Source organism: Anser brachyrhynchus (genome assembly GCF_964034855.1).
Source record: "Anser brachyrhynchus genome assembly, chromosome: Z".
NCBI classification, from domain to species: Eukaryota; Metazoa; Chordata; class Aves; order Anseriformes; family Anatidae; genus Anser; species Anser brachyrhynchus.
The window spans coordinates 25,826,631-25,847,436 of record NC_137697.1 but is presented as its reverse complement, the minus strand read 5'-3'; the positions used below and the strand labels follow the sequence as shown (position 1 = coordinate 25,847,436).

The following is a 20,806-nucleotide window of genomic DNA, read 5'->3' as shown; positions in this document are numbered from 1 at the left end:
TCCCTTTCCTCCAAATCAGCTGCACCACACAGCTTGCTGTCCTTCATAATTCTTTTGATTTTACTGAAATCTTACAGCCTTTATGTTTTTCCTTTTACGTTTGTGGCTTATGATGTCCTAGTAGCATTACAACCTTTCTAGCACAAAATTCTAACCTGACTTTACTCAGTTGCAATCTTGTCTTCTCCCCATGCACACAATAGCAAAAACGCTTTATAGCCCAGCCACCCTATTCATATACAACCCGCAGACCTCTATTTTCTTTTTGCGTACCTGATTTAGCTTTACTAAACACATAATTTTGCTGGTTTATCCTTCAGTATTGCGGTCATTCAGAAACTGTCATTTGATTCTCTGCTAGTCTCCTCAGCCCCACATACACGGGTTTTGTGGTTTTCTTTTTTTTTTTCCCCACTTTCCAAGTCTATAAGCTTTGACATACCTTCTCCAGACACACTTACTTCATGCCACCCCAACCAAAGCATATTACATTTTATTTTTCCCCTCATAGTACGTACAAGCCTTACATTCATTTTATCCTCATTTATATACACATATTCTTCTGCATACAGGTAAGAGGTCATCTTTTCCCCCATCTTTATATATAACCTGAAGTGTTAGGTAAACTGTATGCCTGTTCTGCTTATGATCCCTGTTCAGAGGTTAAATGGCTGTTACTGCAGAAAGCTCTTCTTGTAATCTATTCTCTTTGCATTCACACTTGAGATTATAAATCCCATAGTTCTATACTTGATATCAATTAGTTCCTGAGTTTATTTTACATTACCATTGAAAGGGAAGAAATTATTTTATCCCTGTTCTTTTAAAGTCCAGTTTCCAGAACTTAGGAAGTGACCCTTCAACTTTTGCAGTATGAATTACTGACTTCATAAGATTTGTTTTTAAAAATACTTAGTTCCTTGGTTTGTTGAGATTTTATATATAGTTTTTAAAAATACAGTGAAAAATCAGAATATATAAAGCGCTAAGACAACTATATAATATGCATCAACTAACTAGCAGGGTGGAAACAGCTAAAGATGTTTTAACCACTATTTCTAGAGCAAGTAGAGAAAGGTGAAAACAGACCTACACTTCATGGTTACAAATGCCCTTCCCTCAGTCACAGTAAAACTGAAATATGATTTTAAAAGGTTTTATTATTCTCTTATTATATACGTTAGTCCAGGTGTTCTGTAAACCCAGGTCAGCAGATACCCTGTATGCATATAAATACAGACAGAAAGGTAAATTCAGTGCTCCTGGGAATCATTAGAACCTGTCCTCTGGAGAAGAGCTTCCTGAACGGTTATGATCTCTGACAGATGGAATGGGAGGAAAATCCTAGCAATCTAGATATATCCATTTCATTCCAAGAATATTCCCCCCCCCCCCCCCCCCAAGACCAGTTGTACCAGGGCTATATGGAGAAAAGAGAGGACATATACATTTTCAGTCATACAAGCATAGGAGCATTAAATTTAAACTAATCCCAAGTATACTCTGAAAATATCACAAATCCATGATTACATAGCCAAATTCTGCCCTATACATTTGTTCAGTTTTACTGATTTCAAGAGAAACAGCATGAATTTCCAAGAACTATTAGAGTAGTATCAAACTCCGAAAAATCAAATCTTAGATTTATTTTTCAGACTAAGTTAATTTCCAGTTTCTCTTAATTGTACGCATGTAAAATTTGAGAGGAGTTATCTGTAGGCAAGTTTTTCCGTATCTACTATCTGCTAATGAGATCTAATAGTCACCTAATTCAGAAGTGAAATAAGAATGGCATAGTCAATGTAAAGATACAAAATAAATAGCTGTACTTTTGTAATAGCAAAAACACTGGACGTTTTGCCCTTGAGGAAGCAGCACATCATCTTGTCAGGAAATAATTTTCAGGTTTCAGTTTGTATTTAAGTACCTATGAAAAAACACGGCTTGAAAACTTAAGAATTAATATAGTTTAAAAAGCATTAGCTAGATAAACAACCTAAAATTTACCACTTACTTTTCATTGTAATCCTGAAACGTGTTACAGCTCTGAAGTATTTCATTACTAAAATGTATTCATTTTCAACTCAGTTACAGGACTCTAATCTACAGTCTTGCAGCATTACACCAAGGTAAATATGAAAGAATAAGTAAAGACTACAGCCTGACCTCTGTTATTTTATTGTCATAATTTCATTTCACAGATTCCATTTTGACTAGGCTAGTGTTAAAGTTCGGTATGTTATATGCTTACATCCATTCCACAGCCAGTATCTGCACTAACACTCTTTAAAATACTGAGACATCTGCTAGAAATCACTGTTCCATCTAGTATTTAAAAAAAAATACTCATGTTCACACATTCATATGCCTAACCTAAAAAGATTACTACTACTTTGCCTCATTACAGCATTCCTTTAAGGTGTTTCAACTTCAAAAATTTTACAAAAAAGTTAAAAATCTACAAAACCAAACATACTAAACACTAAGTGACACTCTTTCTGAAGTGACAGCATATTTTCTTTATATCATCTGGTTTTACACCTTCGTTTAATTGCTGGATGAAAGAAACCAAACCAGAACAGAGATAAGGAACCAAATGAGAACAATGACTGAAGCCCCAGTCATCATGTCTTCAATCAATAAACTGAAAACATACAATCTTTCCATTATTTCAAGAAGACAAATTCATTATCTTTCTTCATTTTTACTGGCTGAAATTTTGCAACCAAGAGTGCCAAGATACGGAAGAATTTATTTCCCACAACATCCTAAAGTACATACACACAAATAGCTAGTGCACTTGACTTAAGTTTTAGACACCTGGTCATTCTTAGGTATACAAGCAGCCTCAGGAGTGCTTAGAACCTGTACCAAGAAGACACTACACTGAACAGGGTTTCTAGCTGCTTCAATCTTTAACAGGTAAGAATAGAACAAGCACACACTAACACACACACACAAAAAAAAATCATGGAATCATTTAGGTTGGAAAAGACCTCTAAGACCACCAAGTACAACCTTTAACCTAGCACTGCCAAGTCCACCATTAAACCACGTCACTAAGCACTACATCTACACATTTCTTGACTACACTAAACCATATCACTAAGCTCAATATCTAAACGTCTTTTAAAGACCTCCAGGGATGGTGACTCAACCACGTCCCTGGGTGGCCTATTCCAGTGCCTCACAACCTTTTCAGTGTCTAAGTTTCTCCTAATATCCAAACCAAACCTCACCTGGCACAGCTCGAGGCCACTTCCCCTTGTCCCCACTTAGTGCCTGAGAGAAGAGACTGATCCCCACCCTGCTATAGTCTCCTTTATGGTAATTGCAGAGCACGGTAAGATCTCCCCTGAGCCTCCTTTTCTCCAAGCTAAACAACCCCAGTTCCCTCAACCACTCCTCATTAAGATTTGTTCTCTAGACCCTTCACCACCTTCGCTGCTCTTTGGGCATGCTCCAGCAACTCAATGTTTTTCTTGTAGTGAAGGGCCCAAAACTGAACAGAGCTGAGTACAGGGGGACAACCGCTTCCCTGTTCCTGCTGGCCACACTACTCGTGACACAAGCCAGGATGCTGTTGGCCTTCTCAGCCACCTGAGCACACTGCTGGCTCATATTCAGTTGACTATCCACCAATACCCCCATATCCTTTTCTGATCGGCAGCTTTCTGGCCACTCTTCCCCCAGCCTGTAGCACTGCATGGGGTTGTTGTGCCCTAAGCGCACCACCCAGCCCTTGGCTTTGTTGAACTTCATACAGTCAGCCTTGGCCCATTGATCCAGCCTATCCACATCCCTCTGCAGAGCCTTCCTACCGTCATGACAGGGAATAACTGAAGCTCTTCTTATTATGATCTGAACAATAAGAACATACCTTTGCATAGCCTTTTTAAGAATTATAGTATCATATCTGATGATGCATTTCATGAGAACTGTCAAAGAGGTAAATACAGTTTACTTCATTTTCCTTTAAGATGAAATAGGAGGTTGGTTTTGTTTCTCAATGAGATTTGTTAATACTATTGCAAGAAAAGATTAGTTAACTTGTGGGGCAAACTGCACAATAAAAAGCTCATCAAAAAATATTCCTGTTTTTAAACAAAACTAGTTCATTGTTCTGTTTTGTTTTTTTTTTCCCAAATATAGTATAGGGAAACACTGACACATATAATAGTTTTTCCATATAGAGACAGATAGCAAGGAATACAGTTAAGCATACCTGTTGTTGTTTGATACACAAAATAACAAAGAAAACAAGCCAAGGTCAACTATGAATAAAGAAACCATAGTGGCTGGCCATAAAGCAGTTTTTATTTTTTTGGGTAGATCCCCATGTGACAGCATTACAAACTACTAGCAGCTGAAATAAAACTATTTATGTAAACAATATGAAAATGGTATTTTAATGACAAAAGTCCATGTATGTAATCCACAGAATAATATAGAGCTAGAATCTCCTGCTCACATACACGTTAATGGGGTAAATCCGTTGAGCAATAGATGTCACTATGATGAATTTGCTGTTAACTTCACTGTTCAAGATGAGAAGTCTGTAACAGTTCATTCCCACACAAACAGGTTCCATAGTATGGTTGAACATGTGAAAATTGAGCCCAGGCTTTCCTGTTTTTTCTATCACATTTCTACTCCTGTTTGTGGAGAATGGTTTAAAATATCACCTATATGCACCCTACTCTCAGAAGTCAGCAAGAAAATAAACCACAAGTTTTTGAAAATTTGCAGGGTTCAGTGTCTCAGAGGGTTTGTTTCTCTCATCTCAATTTTTTAAATGTCTTCACTTTGCTCTATTAGTTTAAACCCAGTGATGAAGAGAGCTGTTCCCAATGGCTACTTAAAATAACTAAGCTAGGATTTCCAAACCTGCACTGTGCACAGTTGGTTTGAAAAGTGACCAAACAGATAAGACACAAATATGATGTAACATTAAGTAACTGTCTCTGACAATCACTCTCCATTAGGGAAGGAATACCTGCTCTAAGATCCTGGATATACCATTGTTTGAAGGGCAATACAATGGTAGATAGTGCACTTACTGCTGAGGTATTTAGTGCCTTCTTCACCTCAGCCTTATTACTCAGGCTAATTGTTCTGTGGGTACCGAGCCTGCTGAGCTGGAAAACCAAATCAGGGAGCAGAATGAAGCCCTTAAAATCATAATGGGAATGGTTAACAACCTACTACACAACAACACTATAATCCACGGGGCTGGATGGGATCTACTCAAAGATGCTGAAGGTGCTAGCAGAAGTGCTCACTGAACCACTTTCAATAATTTACCAACAGTCCTTGCTAAAAATGGGAGATCACAGCTGACTGGAGGTTGATGAGTTTGATGCCCATCTACAGGAACGGCAGGAAGGAGGATCTGGGGAATTACAGACCTGCCACTCTGACCTTGGTGCCAGGGAAGGTCACGGAGCAGATCATCTTAAGTGCTATTGCATGGCATGTACAGGACAACCAGGAGATCAGACCCAGTCAGCCTTGGTTTATGAAAGGCAGGTCCTGCTGGACTATCCTTATCTTTTGTGAAAAGATGACCCATTTAGTGGACAAGGGAAAGGCTGTGGATGTTGTTTACCTGGACTTTAGCAAAGCATTTGATACTGTTTCCCACAGCTGTCCCTTAGAGAAACTGGCTGCTTGTGGCTTGGACAGATGTACTGCTTGTTCAATGGACAAAAAAAATAGCTTAACAGCCAAGCCCAAAAAGAGACATTGTGAATGGAGTTGAATCTGGTTGGCAGCCGGTCACAAGTGGTGTTCCCCAGAGCACAGTGTTGGGGCTGGTTTTGTTTAACTTTTTTATTAATGATCTGGATGAGGGGACTGACTGTAATTAAGTGTCAGTAAGTTTTTAGATGACACCATGTCAGGCAGGAGTGCTGATCTGCTTAAGGATAGAAAAGCTCTATAGAGGAATCTGGATTGACTTGATCGATGGGTCATATCCAATTACGCGCTATTCAACAAGGCTAAGTGCTGGGTTCAGCACTTGGGTTGTAACAACCCCATGCAGCAGTACAGGCCTGGGAAAAGCGGCTGGAAAGTTGCCCAGCAGAACAGGACCGGGGTACTGGTCAACAGCCAGCTGAACATTAGGCAGCAGTGTGCCCAGGTGACCAAGAAAGCCAACGGCACCCTGGCCTGCATCAGAAACAGGGTGACCAGCAGGACTACAGAACTCAGCACTGGTGAGACTGAACCTCAAGTACTGTGTTCAGTTTTGGGCCCCTCACTACAAGAAGGATACTGAGTTGCTGAAGTTTGTGCAGAGAACAATGAAGCTGGTGATGGGTCTAGAAGATAAAACCTATGAGGAGTAGCTGAGGGAACTGGGGATGCTTAGTCTGAAGAAAAGGAGGCTGAGGGTAGACATCACTGCTCTCTACAACTACCTGGAAGGGGTTGCAGTGAGGTGGGTGTTAGTCTCATTTCTCAAGAGAGAAGTGATAGAACATGAGGCAACAGCCTCAAGTTGCACCAGGGGAGATTCACATTGGCTATCAGGAAGGGTTTCTCCACACAGGTTAGACACTGAAACAGGCTGCTCAGGGAAGCAGTGGGATTGCCATCCCGGGAGGTATTTAAGAAACATGTGGATGTGGCAGTTAGGGACACGGTTTAGAGATAGAGTTGGCAGTGAGGTAGATGGTTGGACGTGATGATCTTAAGGGTCTTTTCCAATCTAAGCGATACTGCCATAACAAAAATATAACAATCACCATTAAAAAGTAAACAATTTAAATTCCAATAGTGGTTCACTATCTTCACATATGTAACAACTGACTATTGGGATTATCTACTTCAGTGAAGTTATATGCCACCCCAAAGGAATGAATTCAACATCTGATAGATAAGGATTTTCTAGGTTATGCTATCACTTCCCTATTTAGTTGTGCATTACAAAAAAAAATAGTTTAGATCTGCCTTAGGAATAGATGCCCTTTTGTCATGGTAAACATAGAAACAATTGAAGGTTGGAAAGAGAACAGTATCTTCATTATTTTCCATTAAAACAGAAATACTACAAAGCTCTTATAAGAAAACTAGAGTAGTATCTATTCATTGAAAATCATTTGGAAAAATGTTAAGTATTAACGAGGTATGTTTTGCAATAAAATAAAAATATTGAAATAAATATTGAAATAAAAATACTAGGAAAATGTGCATTAGGAACAATTTTCCTTCTACATACCTTTGCAACTCCAGCCCTATGAGCGCCTTGTGATTCCATGTATGCTAGGTATTTGTTGAAATCCCTGAATTCATCCATCGAAGGCTTAAAAGTCATGATTTTGCAGCTTGGGTTTGGAGGACTATCTGAGATGACAGCCTCCATTGTGGCTCAGTTTCCACTGAAAAGTAAAATAAAATAACATCACATATACTGAAGAGAACAATCTTCTATTAAACAACATCTGAGATTCAGCGTATGTTTCAAATTGGAAAAGGGTTTTCAAAATCCCCTGCCCATGCTTGTATAAAAGGCACAAAAAGGATGTTTACTTTTTCTCCCCACTCCCTAAAGACCACTTGGCCCTCACCCAGAAGGGACACTACCATAAGCAACGTACCGGTTTGAATTTACAACACATTTTTTCAAGTTATCACTTAACACCATACTAGCATCCTCCTGTGCTGATCCATCCACAGGTTCTCTGTAGACAATTACATTACACAAGTATAACCTAGAGCAGCAAAGCTACTCTGGTAATAAAATATTATTACTCCCATTTAGCATATGGGGAAATTGATTACTGACTTTCTAGTCACACTGCAAACGTAGGGAAAGAGCACATGGATTTTCTAACTCACATGTCAGTGTTTCAACAGCAATTGTATCACCCCTCATTCTCCAAAGCCTTTTCAACAGAATCAATGCATGCAGTAGATACAGAAAGATGACTGGCATTTCCCTTCATTTCCATGACTACATTAAGGATGGTTAAAGAAATATTTTAGTTTCATATACTAAGATACAGAAATAATGAAAGGACTGGTCTTTGTGCCACTAACAGATATAATTTAGCTTCAGCAGGTATAATTTCCAACTCTACCTCACCATGTGCCAACAAGGAGTAAAACCTATTGTTCACAAAATCCTTCCTTAATCTTACTAAAAACTTAATCCAAAATACAAGTAACTCAGCTTTGGCTAGCTTTCTAGTGATTTTGCTGTCTCATTCCTCATCTTCTCCATCTGCAAAACATATGCATCCATGGTTTCGTTGCCACACCGTTACCTTAAATTTTGCTTCTGAGTTAGCTGTTAGCCACCTATTTCATTAGTTTCACATCTCTCCTAGCTTGGGTTTGTACAAATCACTGCACGGGAAAACAGTATCTGGAAGATCCCTTTATGTCTTTGTATGTTTTGTTCTCCTACTGGCATTCCAACATTTAGCCTGCTTTGTGTGTCCCTATCTTTCTTTAAGTTTTTGCCTTCCCACATCCCCCAGCATACCACTCTCCATTTCTAATGCTTAGATTTCTTTTTTCACACTCCCACCTTCCATAACATCCTGCTCTCCATTTATTTGCATCCCTGTCTGAACTCAAATTCACTAGACTTCTGCAAGTCTCCCATGCCGGAAAAATCAGTATCATTTTAATTTGGGGTTATTTTTGTATTTATCAAGTCCATATAGGCAACGACACCTCACAATGTGCAACTGGAGTAACTTCCCCTGGTGATAAACAGCTGGCATGTATCTAACACACTCTTCACTTATTCCCACCCATTAAAGATCCACATGTAAACTTACTACAATGACCAGTACCAGGTCAAGGAGACTAGGTTATAAACAAAGGTGAAGTTATGCTTGCCTTCATTGCACAGCACAGTATACAATGGCTACTATTTATAATTCTTTACTGACAATGAGGTGATACTTGAAAAAGGGTAACTGAGCAGGATATGTGATCTCTCCCTAATCAGCTTTTAGACTTTCAGCTTTACATGTATTAAATGTACATGCACGTGAGTGTAGTACACACAAACACACCACCTCTAAAAGAACCTGCTATTTCTTCTTGGCAAGAAATGTAATAGTATTTCATTAATTTTCATTTCACACCTTTAACCTATTTCATTGACTGTATACAAGACAGACTGCAGTCATTAGGTATTTTATCACAGCACAGAGATTAACATCCTTCCCTAAACTCTTCACTGTTTTCTAATATTGTTGGTTCAGTTCTGGGGGGCTTCAAGCGGAAGCAGAGGGAGTTGATTCATGTTCTAGACCTGCTTTTTGGGGGGAGGATTGTTCTTGTTTTTTTAAAACCAAGCAACTTCAGCAGCCCCACTTATGAATTTGTATTTTCTAATCATTAATATTCTTTCCCTCAGTGGAAAGGTAAGAACTTTTCAGATGTGCATTTTATTCACTTAACTGGCCTGTACCAAGTCAAGCACTCCTAAACCTAACAATTCCTAAACAAAGTTATGCATTAACTTTAAAGTTGTTTCTTTTTTGCAAATAAACAATAGTTGGAATTGTTAACCAAAAACTGTTGTATCAATACTTCAACACCACTCAGGCATACAATTTTGTCCAACCACCCTCAGAGCTACTACTTCTGCTTAATTCCGTAATATTTGTAGAGAATACAAACACTATGTATTTGTATTCTGATACAGCAGAGGGCTGTGCAGCCACCCAAAGGGACCCAGACAGGCTGGAGAAGTGAAATGACAGTAACCTCCAGCTACAGAGTAACAACCCCAGGCACCAGCACATGCTGGTGGCCACCCAGCTGGAAAGCAGCTCTGCAGAAAAGGACCTGGAGGTCCTGGTGGACACCAAGCTGAACATAAGCCAGTAGGATGCCCTCGTTGCTAAGAATGCTAATAGTATTCTTGGCTGCATTGGCAAAGTATCATCAGCAGATCAAGAGAGGTGATCCTTCCCTTCTACTCAGCACTGGTGATACCCGGAATTCCGTGTCCAGGACAGGACCACCAGTACAAGAGACATGAGCATACTGGAAAGAGTCCAAGAGTGGGCCACTGAGATGGTGAAGAGACTGGTGCACCTCTCCTACGAAGGAAGGCTGAGAGAGCTGGGACTGCTCAGCCTGGAAGCAGGGAAGGCTCAGGTGGTGTGAGGTGTGTTTTCTATGTGTATAAACACTTAATGGGAAGGAGTGAAGATGAAGCCAGGTTCTTTCCACTGGTGTCCAGTGGTCCAGTGACAGGACAAATAACAATAGGCACAAAATGGAAAAAAAAACCTGCTTTAGCCAACCCTCCTTCAGCAGTGGGGTTGGCCTAGACCTTCTCATGCTAACTTGACAACCACACATACCAGCATGCTTGCCTTGCTGCTGGATTCCTCAAATCTTGTTTGCAAGACCTACTGAAGTGAAGATACTAACAAGACTTGTGGTGGTGGTGGTGGTTTTTTTTGTTGTTGTTTGGTTGGGTTTTTTGTTTTGTTTTTAGAGTTTCTTGAACTGAGACAAAGCTCAAGCACACAGCTGACTTGTACTGTGAGGAAGCTGAATCTTTTGTCAGAGGCAGAATCTCTTTCAACTAATCACAAAGATGTATGTATAACATTGGAAAGGCAGAATTTTTGCATAACTCTGAGCATGTAAAAATCCTATCTTAGGGTCCAGTTCACTATCCAAGGACCACACAGACCAGCCAACTTTGTTATTCTTGGTGGAAATAAACTGTCTGATCCATGCTCCTCTGTAACCCTTCTTCCTCACTAAAAGACGTTTTCTCATTTTGCTCAGAGAAGTTGTGGACGCCCCGTCCCTGGGCAAGGCCAGGTTAGATAGGGCTTTGAGCAGCCTGGTCTAGCAGAAGGTGTCCCTGCCCGGGGCAGGGGGGTTGGAACTGGGTGATCCTTAAGGCCCCTTCCAATACAAACCGTTCTGTAATTCTATGATTCACACACTTGTTTATCTTTGATAAACACAGTGTGTGTTCAAGTGTTCCTTTAGCAGATACTGGTATACAACCTCTTCCATTTAGGAGACAGAAACATTATAAAAGCTACACAGTACTTGCTATGCTAAAAGTCCATTTACTTCTTAATACATAAAGCTATTCATTTTATAGTTTCTCAGAAATTTAATACCTTTGCAGTTATGATACAGTCTACCAGCTGAAACTTAAATTCATTCTACAATTGAACACAAAAATAAACTATGCTACAAACCAACTAGAAAATATTTAAAAATAAGTCTTCTGTGTTCAGTTATATTAATTTCTAAACACTATGTAATTCTCTCACCAAGTTTGTGGAATTTAATGGTCTTACATACTTCCTCCCACATACAAAAAATCAGTTGTATCCTGCCAAATCGTTAAAATAAGAGATCATGAAACAAGGCTCAGTATAAAATCCAAGAGGCCTTCAGAGCAGTTTGTTGTTGTTTTTGTTTGTTTCTTTTGCAAACATTGCATGACTAAGGTGCCATTCTATAGTAAAATCCATACTGCAATCCTATGATTGCAGTAACTATGATTGCCTTCACTATACCACTTAAGTGTATGGATATCCACACACTTAGGTGTATGGATAACTACCTGTTCTGGGATACTACCCAGAGCTGTACAAGCTAAGAAATAAGGTTCTTGTAGTGTTATTACTTAAAACTACGTAATGAAAATGTGCAAAACACTAGTACATATGAAGCTAGAGAAACAAGGGCAGTATGTCCATTTTAACTGCACAATATAAAAGAGAAAGTAGCAATATATATGCAGGGATTTTTACTGCTATTTTAAACCAATAATATTAGCACTGTAATCTGACATTTTCTGTCCCCTTACAAGACAGAATTGCATGTTGATAAGACTGTCCATGACTATCAAGAAAAGCAGACAGTAATATGAACAAGTGAGAAGACGTACACCACTCAAACTAGCATGCATTAGTACTTTGCATAACATTGAAAGAAAGATAGATGCTTTATAGCTAATCACAGGAAAGCTTTAGTCAAACATGTTCAATTTAACTATGAGCCTGATTCAATAAACTGCAGTCTGCCCACAAACCTCCGAAGGTATTTATACTTGAAGGTAAACTAAGTAAGTTTGTGGGTGACACTGAATTGGGAGGAGCAGTGAACTCCCTCAAGGGCAAAGAGGCTTGCAGAGAGATCTTGACAAATCAGATGGCTGGGCAATCACCAACCACATAAAGTTCAACAACAGCCGGATTCTGCACCTGGGAAGGGGCAACCCTGGCTACACATACAGAGTAGGGGACAAGAGGCTGGAAGAGCAGCCCCACAGAAAGGGATCTGGGGTTCTGGTCAACGCTAAGATAAATATGAGTCAACAGTGTGCCCTGGCAGCCAAAAAAGCCAAATGGACCCTGGGGTTAGCACAATCAAGCACACAATTGCTAGCCTGCTGAGGGAAGCGATTGTACCCCTCTGCTCTGCTGGTATGACCTCACCTTGAGAGCTGTGTGCAGATTTGGGTGCCACAATTATATGAAGGACATAAAACTGTTAAAGAGCCTCCGAAGATGACAAACAGTTTAGAGGGCAAGACGTATGAGGAGCGGCTGAGGTCCCTTGGTTTGCTCAGCCCAGAGCAGAGCAGGCTGAGGGGAGGCCTCATGGCGGCCTGCAGCTCCCTCACGAGGGGAGCGGAGGGGCAGGCGCTGAGCTCTGCTCTCTGGGGACAGCGACAGGACCCGAGGGAACGGCATGGAGCTGGGACAGGGGAGGGTCAGGCTGGGGGTTAGGGAAAGGTTCTGCACCCGGAGGGTGGTCGGGCACTGGGACAGGCTCCCCATGGCACTGGTCACGGCACCGAGCCTGCTGGAGTTCCAGAAGAGTTTGGACAACACTCTCAGACACATGGTCTGATTTTTGGTGATCCTGTGCAGAGCCAGGATTTGGACTCAATGATCCTTGTGGATCCCTTCCAACTCAGGATATGCTACGATTCCATGATTTAAAAAAATATACATTTCAGATCAACCTCAACAAAAAGTAAACTATTGTCAGTGTCTCTGCCTTCAGTTTTTTTTTAAAGCACGGGATTCTCATTATAAAGTGTTAGCCAACATTTTTAAGTAATTACTAAATACTTTTTTTTTTTGACAGAACTTGAAGAAAATTATCAATTTTTCCCTTAACCTCCCATTTTCAGGAGTCTGTTGGGGGGGGGGGGGGGGGGGGGGGAGTGGTTTGTACAGCCAGCTCTGCAAGAGTCAGAAAGGAAACAGGCACTGAGAAAACGGGTCTTAATCTATACTAATAGCTCAAACAGAAGCTTTAATTATAACATAAATAAAAACTCCGTAAGTTTATCCAGTAACTTTTTCACAGATAAAGACAGATTCAATTCTGCATTTTCCTACATAATTTTTTTTAAAGCTTATTAGCTTAATTTCTAAATAGATTCCATTTGACTCCCTGTATTTTGTGAAGCAAAAAGTTGCTTCAGGGAGGTTTAAGTTGGATATTAGGAGAAATTTCTTCACTGAAAGGGTTGTTTGGCATTGGAACAGGCCACCCAGGAAAGTGGCTGAGTCACCATCCCTGAAGGTCTTCAAGAAATGTGTAGATATAGAACATAGTAGCATGGTTTCATGGTGAACTTACCATTGCAAGGTTAGTGGTTGGACTTGATGATGTTGGAGGTTTCTTCCAACCTAAGTGTTTCTATGATTCTATAGAAAGTACTGCAACAGTGCATATAGTCCAAATACAGACATATAGACAAATTACATGAATGACTTTCAGGTAATCAGAAACATAAAATAGTTTGTATATGCAACTGAGAGTGCAAGTAGTTAATTCTTAATCCAATTTTTGCATACTTACATTTGAACTGTTCCCATAATAATAGCAAGTATGCATGCAAATTGTGTAACTGATTTATGTACCTGCCTTAGGAAAAGGAAACTTAACAGATTTGAAATTCCTGATAAATAGGATCTTATTTCTGGTATTCATTCACATTAACTGTTGAAACAAATGTACAGATCACAATGGGTATAACTAACTCATTTTACAAATACAAGACAATCTCATGATTAGGCATGTATTCGTCAGACATCCAGCAGTCATCAGAAAAAAAAAATCAATTAAGTTTAAAAATGTTATAAGTATTAAAGTATTTGATGAATTAAAAAAGCTTAAGAAACATGAGATCTGGTAAGTGACCTTATTCTACAGCTCTTAGAGTCATCTGAATTTCACTATAAATCTCTAAAAAGTTTGACAAACTTCATTTCAAGTTTGTATTTCTATGTCACAGTACTACCCCTAAAGCAATTATTTCCAAAATACAAAGTGACCTATTTTGAACACATAAATACCGAACTGAAAAATGACCTAATTAATTCTATGGACATTCATCCCCCGCACCAGGCTTAAAGCACACAACAACGTCTTAAGAAAACTAATCTGGAGCAAGAAAATATATTTTTTTTTCTCATTATTATTTGCAACCGGTATTTCAAGAGGTTTTAGCTTTTGATGAAAACAAAGACATGAAATCTATAGTCCAAGCTGAGTAGAGCATGTAGCAGTCTCTAGGAACAGTAATCGCCAGTCCAACCTGTCCAGTTCCCTCAGACGCTAACAGCAGGTCTCTCAGAAAAAGCAAGTGAAGGGGTAGCTTATATTTATCCTTTTCCAGAATAACATCTCAGTCTTCAGCACTTCACAGCTCAAGGAACAATGAGGCAAAGAGGATGTTTTTTGCATTTGAGTTGCTGATTTTTTTTTGCTCATGACTTAGAAACTTTGTAGGCCTTTAATATTCAAAAAAAACTTTTGACAAAGCCCTCCACAATCAATATATACCAAATGAAGCATCTCCAGTATGCTTTAAATATTTCACTTTCTAGTTTCACCTGACATCTCACATGTATGTTGTAAACAATTGTTTACCTTTTCTATTTACTTTCAGACCATACATAGCCTAAAGACATCTACCATCAGATCATTCAATCACCTCTTTTCTAGGCTCAAGACTCCTAGTCTCCTCACAGAAAATCCATTTCATTAGTTCCAATCATCCTTACAACCTGTTTCTGGACCTTACCTAGTTTTAGCAATTTACTCAGTTAGTGGAAAAGGGTGCCAAAGCCACAGACAATATTCAACGTGCAAGTAAACCATGAATTCACACAACGGAGCATCAACATTTGCAAGTTTAGGTGCAGTCCTCACAGAAGCCACAAGCAGCTTTTAAAAAGCTAATTTATAAGCCCCTAGAAGTTCAGAAAAATATTCATTGATAATGCAGCCTATAACATTGCTGGGGATACAAACAGCAGGTGGCAGCCCTGCTGTTTTCATTCTCAGCTATGATAATGATACCACAAGTGAGCTCCATCCTAGAAGTATTTTTTACGCAGTCCTGCCAGGTCTCTCACACTAAATGCAACTCCCAAAGAAGCTCCCTAACTATATGGCAGATTACTAACCACCTTTACAGATCTCCTCCCAGAAGATACTCTTGTACACAAACATTTTGGATTTCAGAACTCCTTAAGATCAAATCATATGCTTTTTTTGGGGGGGGAACATGCTAGGTTAACAGTGATACTCTTTCACAAGCTGCCATCACACGGCAAATCCTTTACTAGGTGAAGAACAAAGACAGGACAAAGTAAAAAGTGTTAGTCTTTACAGACTGCGAAAAAAAGACATATTTCCCCCCCCGTGACAGCTACAGGACACCTGAAGCTACAGACTTTATCATGGGTGTGTGTACTGGGTCTGGCTTGGACAAAGTTAACTCCCCCTGCAGCAGCCCATACAGTGCTGTGCTCTGCACCTGTAGCCAGAGCAGCCCTGATATCACTCCAATGTTGTGTCTACTGCTGAGCAATACTGGCGCCGCACCAGGACACCCTCTAACCCTCCCCCCCGCCCCCCAAACCCCCCACCCCCCCAAGCCAGCAGGCTGGGGTGGGCAAGAGGTGAGGAAGGAACATCGCCAGGGCAGCTGATCTAAACCGACCGAAGGGATATGCCACACGATGTGGTGTCACACTCAGTAATAAAGGGTGGAAAAAAGAAGAATAGTGGAGGGGGGAGCTCTTGTTATGAAAACGTCTGTTCTCCCAAACAACGCCTATGTGTGTTGAAGCCCTGCTTCAAGGACGTGGTCAAGGATTGCTGGTTTGTGGGAAGCAGAGCGTAATTCCTTTCCCCTTCACTTCCACACGGCCTTTGCTTATTTTTGTTTTTCCTTTTCCCCTTTCCCTTTAGTTAAATTAATAATAATTTTCCCTTAATAATTATTTTTCCTTTAACTAAATTATCCTTATCTCAACCCGTGAGTTGTTTCTTTCCTTTTCTTCTTCCCCTCCTCTTCTGAGGAGGGGCAGTGAGAGAGCGGTTGTGGTGGAGTTCAGCTGCTTAGCAAGGTAAGCAGCTTCCCAGTGAGCATTTCACCCCTCATTACAGATTTTGTAATTCGAAGAAGTCATGCAATTCCCCTACCCTCACATCCCATTCTAAGTTACCGTAGACCCAGTACCAAGCAGCCAGGGAAGGGTCACACTCGCCCTTCTGCTGTTGTGACTGTAAGTACGCACACTAAAGTGAACTACATGACCAAGAGCACACGCATGGTATAGTCACTGGACACATCCACGGTTTGCTACAACACAGCAGCCGAGAAACCACGTCCTCAGCTCTGGCAACCAAAAGCCTCCTCGCTCCAAAACGATATACCTTCCAGAGCAGAGGCAGATAGCCTAAAATGAACTGGCAGGCTGGTACATGGGAGCCATGCGGCTCGGACCTGCAATATTCTAGCAGGTGTAAGTAGGAAGAAGAAAGGACCAACACTGTGCCTATGTTGTGCTTGTAGCTCTACAATATCACTTTGTGATGCGGAAAGTTCAAGGAAGAACTTGTTAAACCATACATTTAACATTTGTACAGCAGCAACCTGTGAAGATTTGTATCTGAGTAAATCTAGATGAGACTTCCACAGGGAGAACAAGAGAACACTGTGAGCTTCCCACTATCACCAACTTACACAAGGAATACCTACAACACTAAAGGTGACAACTGTGTTACGACAGTTGGTTTCCTCTACTCTTTTCTCTAACTTTCAATATTCTTACAGATCTCACTTGTGAAATATTTGCCATCATTTATTCAGATCAAATACTTCAAATAGTTCAATTTGGAATCAAACTGAAACATTAAGAAAATCCCTAATGCTTAGGGATAGAACTCTTCAAATCTTATTTCTATTCTTTCACAGCTCAGTTTGCAGACTTCTAAACTTTATCCCAATTTTAATTTTAAATCAAAATTACCATCTTTTTTTCCAAAACAATTTACCAATCTCCAAAACCATAGGCTCATTTACAATTTAAACCACTTATAAATTACCTTTTAAGCAAAGAACTAAACAGTGAAAGTGAAACAAAACCTGATCCACCAGGGTAATCGTTGCCATATAGCATCTATTAAAAACAGGCGTGTTTGCCAAGGTTCTCCTAAGAAAGGGTATCTGCTAACAACTAAAACTTCAACTAGACAAAACCCAGTGGAAAATCATAGGTCTACTGAACTAAATCGCAACAGCCTCAGTCAAGCAATTCTACATGCTAAATGCAGAAATGTCACAAAGGAACTAGAGCACATTTTGTTCATGAAACTCCTTTAAAAACAGCAACAGCCAATGAAGTATATCCTGTCATGCCTGACAATCACAAAGTGAAACCAATTAGACTTTGAAGAACTTCTTGCAATATTCAGCCTTCACAAAAAGATGTGTTCTTAATTCTAACTCTTTAACATCTTAAACAAAAAAAGTTGGCAATTGTTCTAATCTACTGTTGTACAGTGTATTTTCTTCAAAAAATATTTTCTTAATATATACTGTATATTTTCCTAAATATACTGTACCCCAAGAATTAAAATTAAACAGAATTAAGGATAAAAAATATGAATGCTTGCCTAAGTCAGTAGTAGGATTACTCATGCAGACAATGAACTTACCCACTACGCCTAACATCGCAATTTTAAACAAGTGAAAAAGTTGGAGCAAAATGCAATCTTACAACAGAATGAAATACAGCATACGGGAAGAAACCTAAAGTCTGTCCTAACAATTTATACACCAAAACTACAATAAGCATTCATAAAGCACTCTGGACTTCGTTTCAGCAACTTCTTATGAAAACCTTCATTGTGATTTGATTACACAACAACTACTATCTTTCCTCAAGTACAAAACACTGCATTTCTTCAAAATACCTTGATTATTAGCCAGTCTCTGAATCCAAATGAAAACCAAGAAAAGAATTCAAAATATCACTCAATTGTTTTGAAATACGAAATACTGAGATATCAAGTTGCCTTGAAAGTTGTTTTCACTAGATATGAATTAAAATCTTATATTAGTTACAGCAAAATGTGTTATACTTGAAGCTCCGTGCAGACTGAAAATGTGTTTGAAAAGGCAGTAGCTGTCAGGATGAGGGAGGTGGGGAGAGACTAGGACCTTCATAAAGCTAATCTAAACAAAACCATATGCCTCATTCCGCATTATACTGAAGAAACACTAGCAAAAGACACCTACAGAAAAAAGCAGAAGTTTCTAAGTAAGTTAACTGCAGTACTTAGTAGTCCAATCAAGCGCCATTCAAAGTGAGAAAGTCCTAAAAGTACTAAATCCCCTTGTTTTTAAATAGTTAGGTGGGAAGTCACAGATTTTCTTTTTCCTGCATAATTACTGGGCTAGCCCATAACAACTTAGGGAGATTATTATAATTAGTACTTGACAATGTAATATTCTGAACTGAATGCATTACTGTGGTAACTGTACATTTAGATTTGGTGTAAAATCGTTTTACCTTCTTTAAAAAAAAAAAGATTAAAAAGATAATTACAAAATTCTGTACTCAGTCACCAAAAATTGAGGCTTATAAATTACAAGACCTGACTTTTTTTTTTCCTATTCTGCCATACTCATCATAAAAACTCAGAGATCAAATCAAAGGGTTTTTTTTGTTTGGTTGTTGTTTTTTTTTTTAAGTAGACACCAAATAAAGGTTATTCCCTTACACACATTGGCTCTAATTCTGATCCAGCTGCTATTCAGTCACATCTACTTATTCAGATAAGACATATTGTTTCCTGCATTGGTCCCAAGAAAGGAAATTCCTCTTACACACACCCATACCCTCACTTCAGTAAAAGGTAGCCATCTAACAACCTACTAACAACCAAGAAATCAGCACCACCCCAAAGCTGAGAGTAAGATGAGCATGACTGGCAGTAGTTCAGTTCAGTGTCACTGCAAGTAGTGAAAAGCAAATCGTGCTGGTGTTTCCACAGCCTCGTGTTTGGAAGGTAAGTCTGTGAGGTGTGGCTGTACTCCCAGCTGGTTACTGCAGTTCAAGGCAGAATCTGGGTAAGGCCCAAGATGTATTTTACTTCTATGTATGATGACCACAGTCATCAACACGTTCTCAGTTCATTAAAAATGTAACCAAGAAAACACTGTAGAGTGACAAAAATTATCCTGCATTGGGCTGCTGTTAATTTTTTCTTATAGGAAGTGTTTTAGCTTAAAAACTTCTATTCTAGTAACCACCAGGAAACTTCTGTTGCTGCTGTCACTAATGTCTTGGAAGGGGGGAAAAAAGGTGTAAATCTACAGTTCAGCAATACCGAAAACACACGCTGTTCACTTCCCGGAGGCAGCTGACGATTTTTAAACAGCAAAGACACCCATTTTCCCCTTAATTTCAGAAACAAAGGCACGAGGCCGGCTTTCCGCACCGAGACACGCAACTACCCTGCGAGAAGCAACTCTCTGCGCGCACTTCCCACCCGGGGCTCCCAGTCGGAGGCGGCGGGGAGGGAGGGAGCAGGCAGGCTCGGGGGAGACACGAACCGCGGTGCCGGGACGCTGCGAGCTGGCGGCGAGCAGGTGCTGCTGAACGCGTGCCTCGCTCCCTCCGGGGACGGCTCCGACGTCGCGCGGCTGCCGAGCACCCCACCTGCGCGGAGAGATGAATGAACCGCAGAGACCCCGCGGAGCCCCGGGCGGCCTCTCCCGTCCCCGCCCGCCCCGAGCCCCCCAGCACCGCACCGCCAGCCCCGCTCCCCCTCCCTCCGCCGCCCGCCGCCGCCACCTGCCCACCCCCGCCTGCCCGGCCCGCTCCGCTCCGCTCCGCCGCGGCCCGCTCCCGGCCCCCAGCCCCCCTGAGCCGACCACGGGCCCCGCCCCGGGGCCGCCGCCCGCCCCGCAGCGCCCCAGCACCTGTCCGGGACGGCGGTGGTACCGGCGCGGTGCGGGTCCCGCTGCCGCCGGACGGACGCACCGGCGCTACCCCGCCCCCCGCCCCCCGGCTGCTCCGCTCCTCCCCTCCCCGCCCGGGACTTCTCGTTCCGTGCGCGGATGACAGCTGCGCCGTGCGCATGCGCGCGGCACTCGCACGCCCTGAGGGGGGGGGGTGAAAAAGCGGAGGCCCGGGGGGGGGGGGGGGGAGCACGTGACGGAGGCCGGCGCCGACGTCACGCAGCCGGCAGCGGTGCCGCCCCCGGGGCCCGCCTGGGTCACGTGGTTCCCCCTGCTCCCCCCGCCCCCCCCCCGCAATCTGTCCTGTAGCGGGCTCAAAGTGTCCCTCACAGTGTTACCACAGAATATAAGTACCTCTGAAGGAGCACACTGCCCTTTTTCAAAAGTTACGTCGTCGTGCGTGGGGACTAGGTCGGTGCCTTACCTTGATTAAAGCAGCACAGTACTTTTCACAGAATCATTAAGCGTGGAAAAGCCCTCCAAGATTATCTGGTCCAACCGTCACCC

General features: G+C 41.2%; 1 protein-coding gene across 11 annotated transcripts in view; it reads right to left on the bottom strand.

The window, feature by feature from the left end:
* Positions 1-20,407, bottom strand: part of KDM4C (lysine demethylase 4C) — a 284,447-nt gene extending 264,040 nt beyond the window's left edge. For 4 of the 11 annotated variants that reach the window (XM_080574408.1, XM_080574409.1, XM_080574410.1 and 1 more), the window contains exons 1-3: positions 20,261-20,405; positions 19,892-19,997; positions 7,226-7,385 (exon numbers count right to left, since the gene is read on the bottom strand). In XM_080574408.1, coding sequence (XP_080430534.1) covers positions 7,226-7,369 — 144 coding nt within the window. In that variant the 5' untranslated portion in view covers positions 7,370-7,385; positions 19,892-19,997; positions 20,261-20,405. Of the gene's footprint in view, positions 1-7,225; positions 7,386-7,845; positions 7,871-15,695; positions 15,720-19,792; positions 19,998-20,260 lie in introns of those variants that run through there. The other 7 variants (XM_080574401.1, XM_080574411.1, XM_080574402.1 and 4 more) reach the window with 5 other exon arrangements.
* Positions 20,408-20,806: the final 399 nt, after the last annotated feature.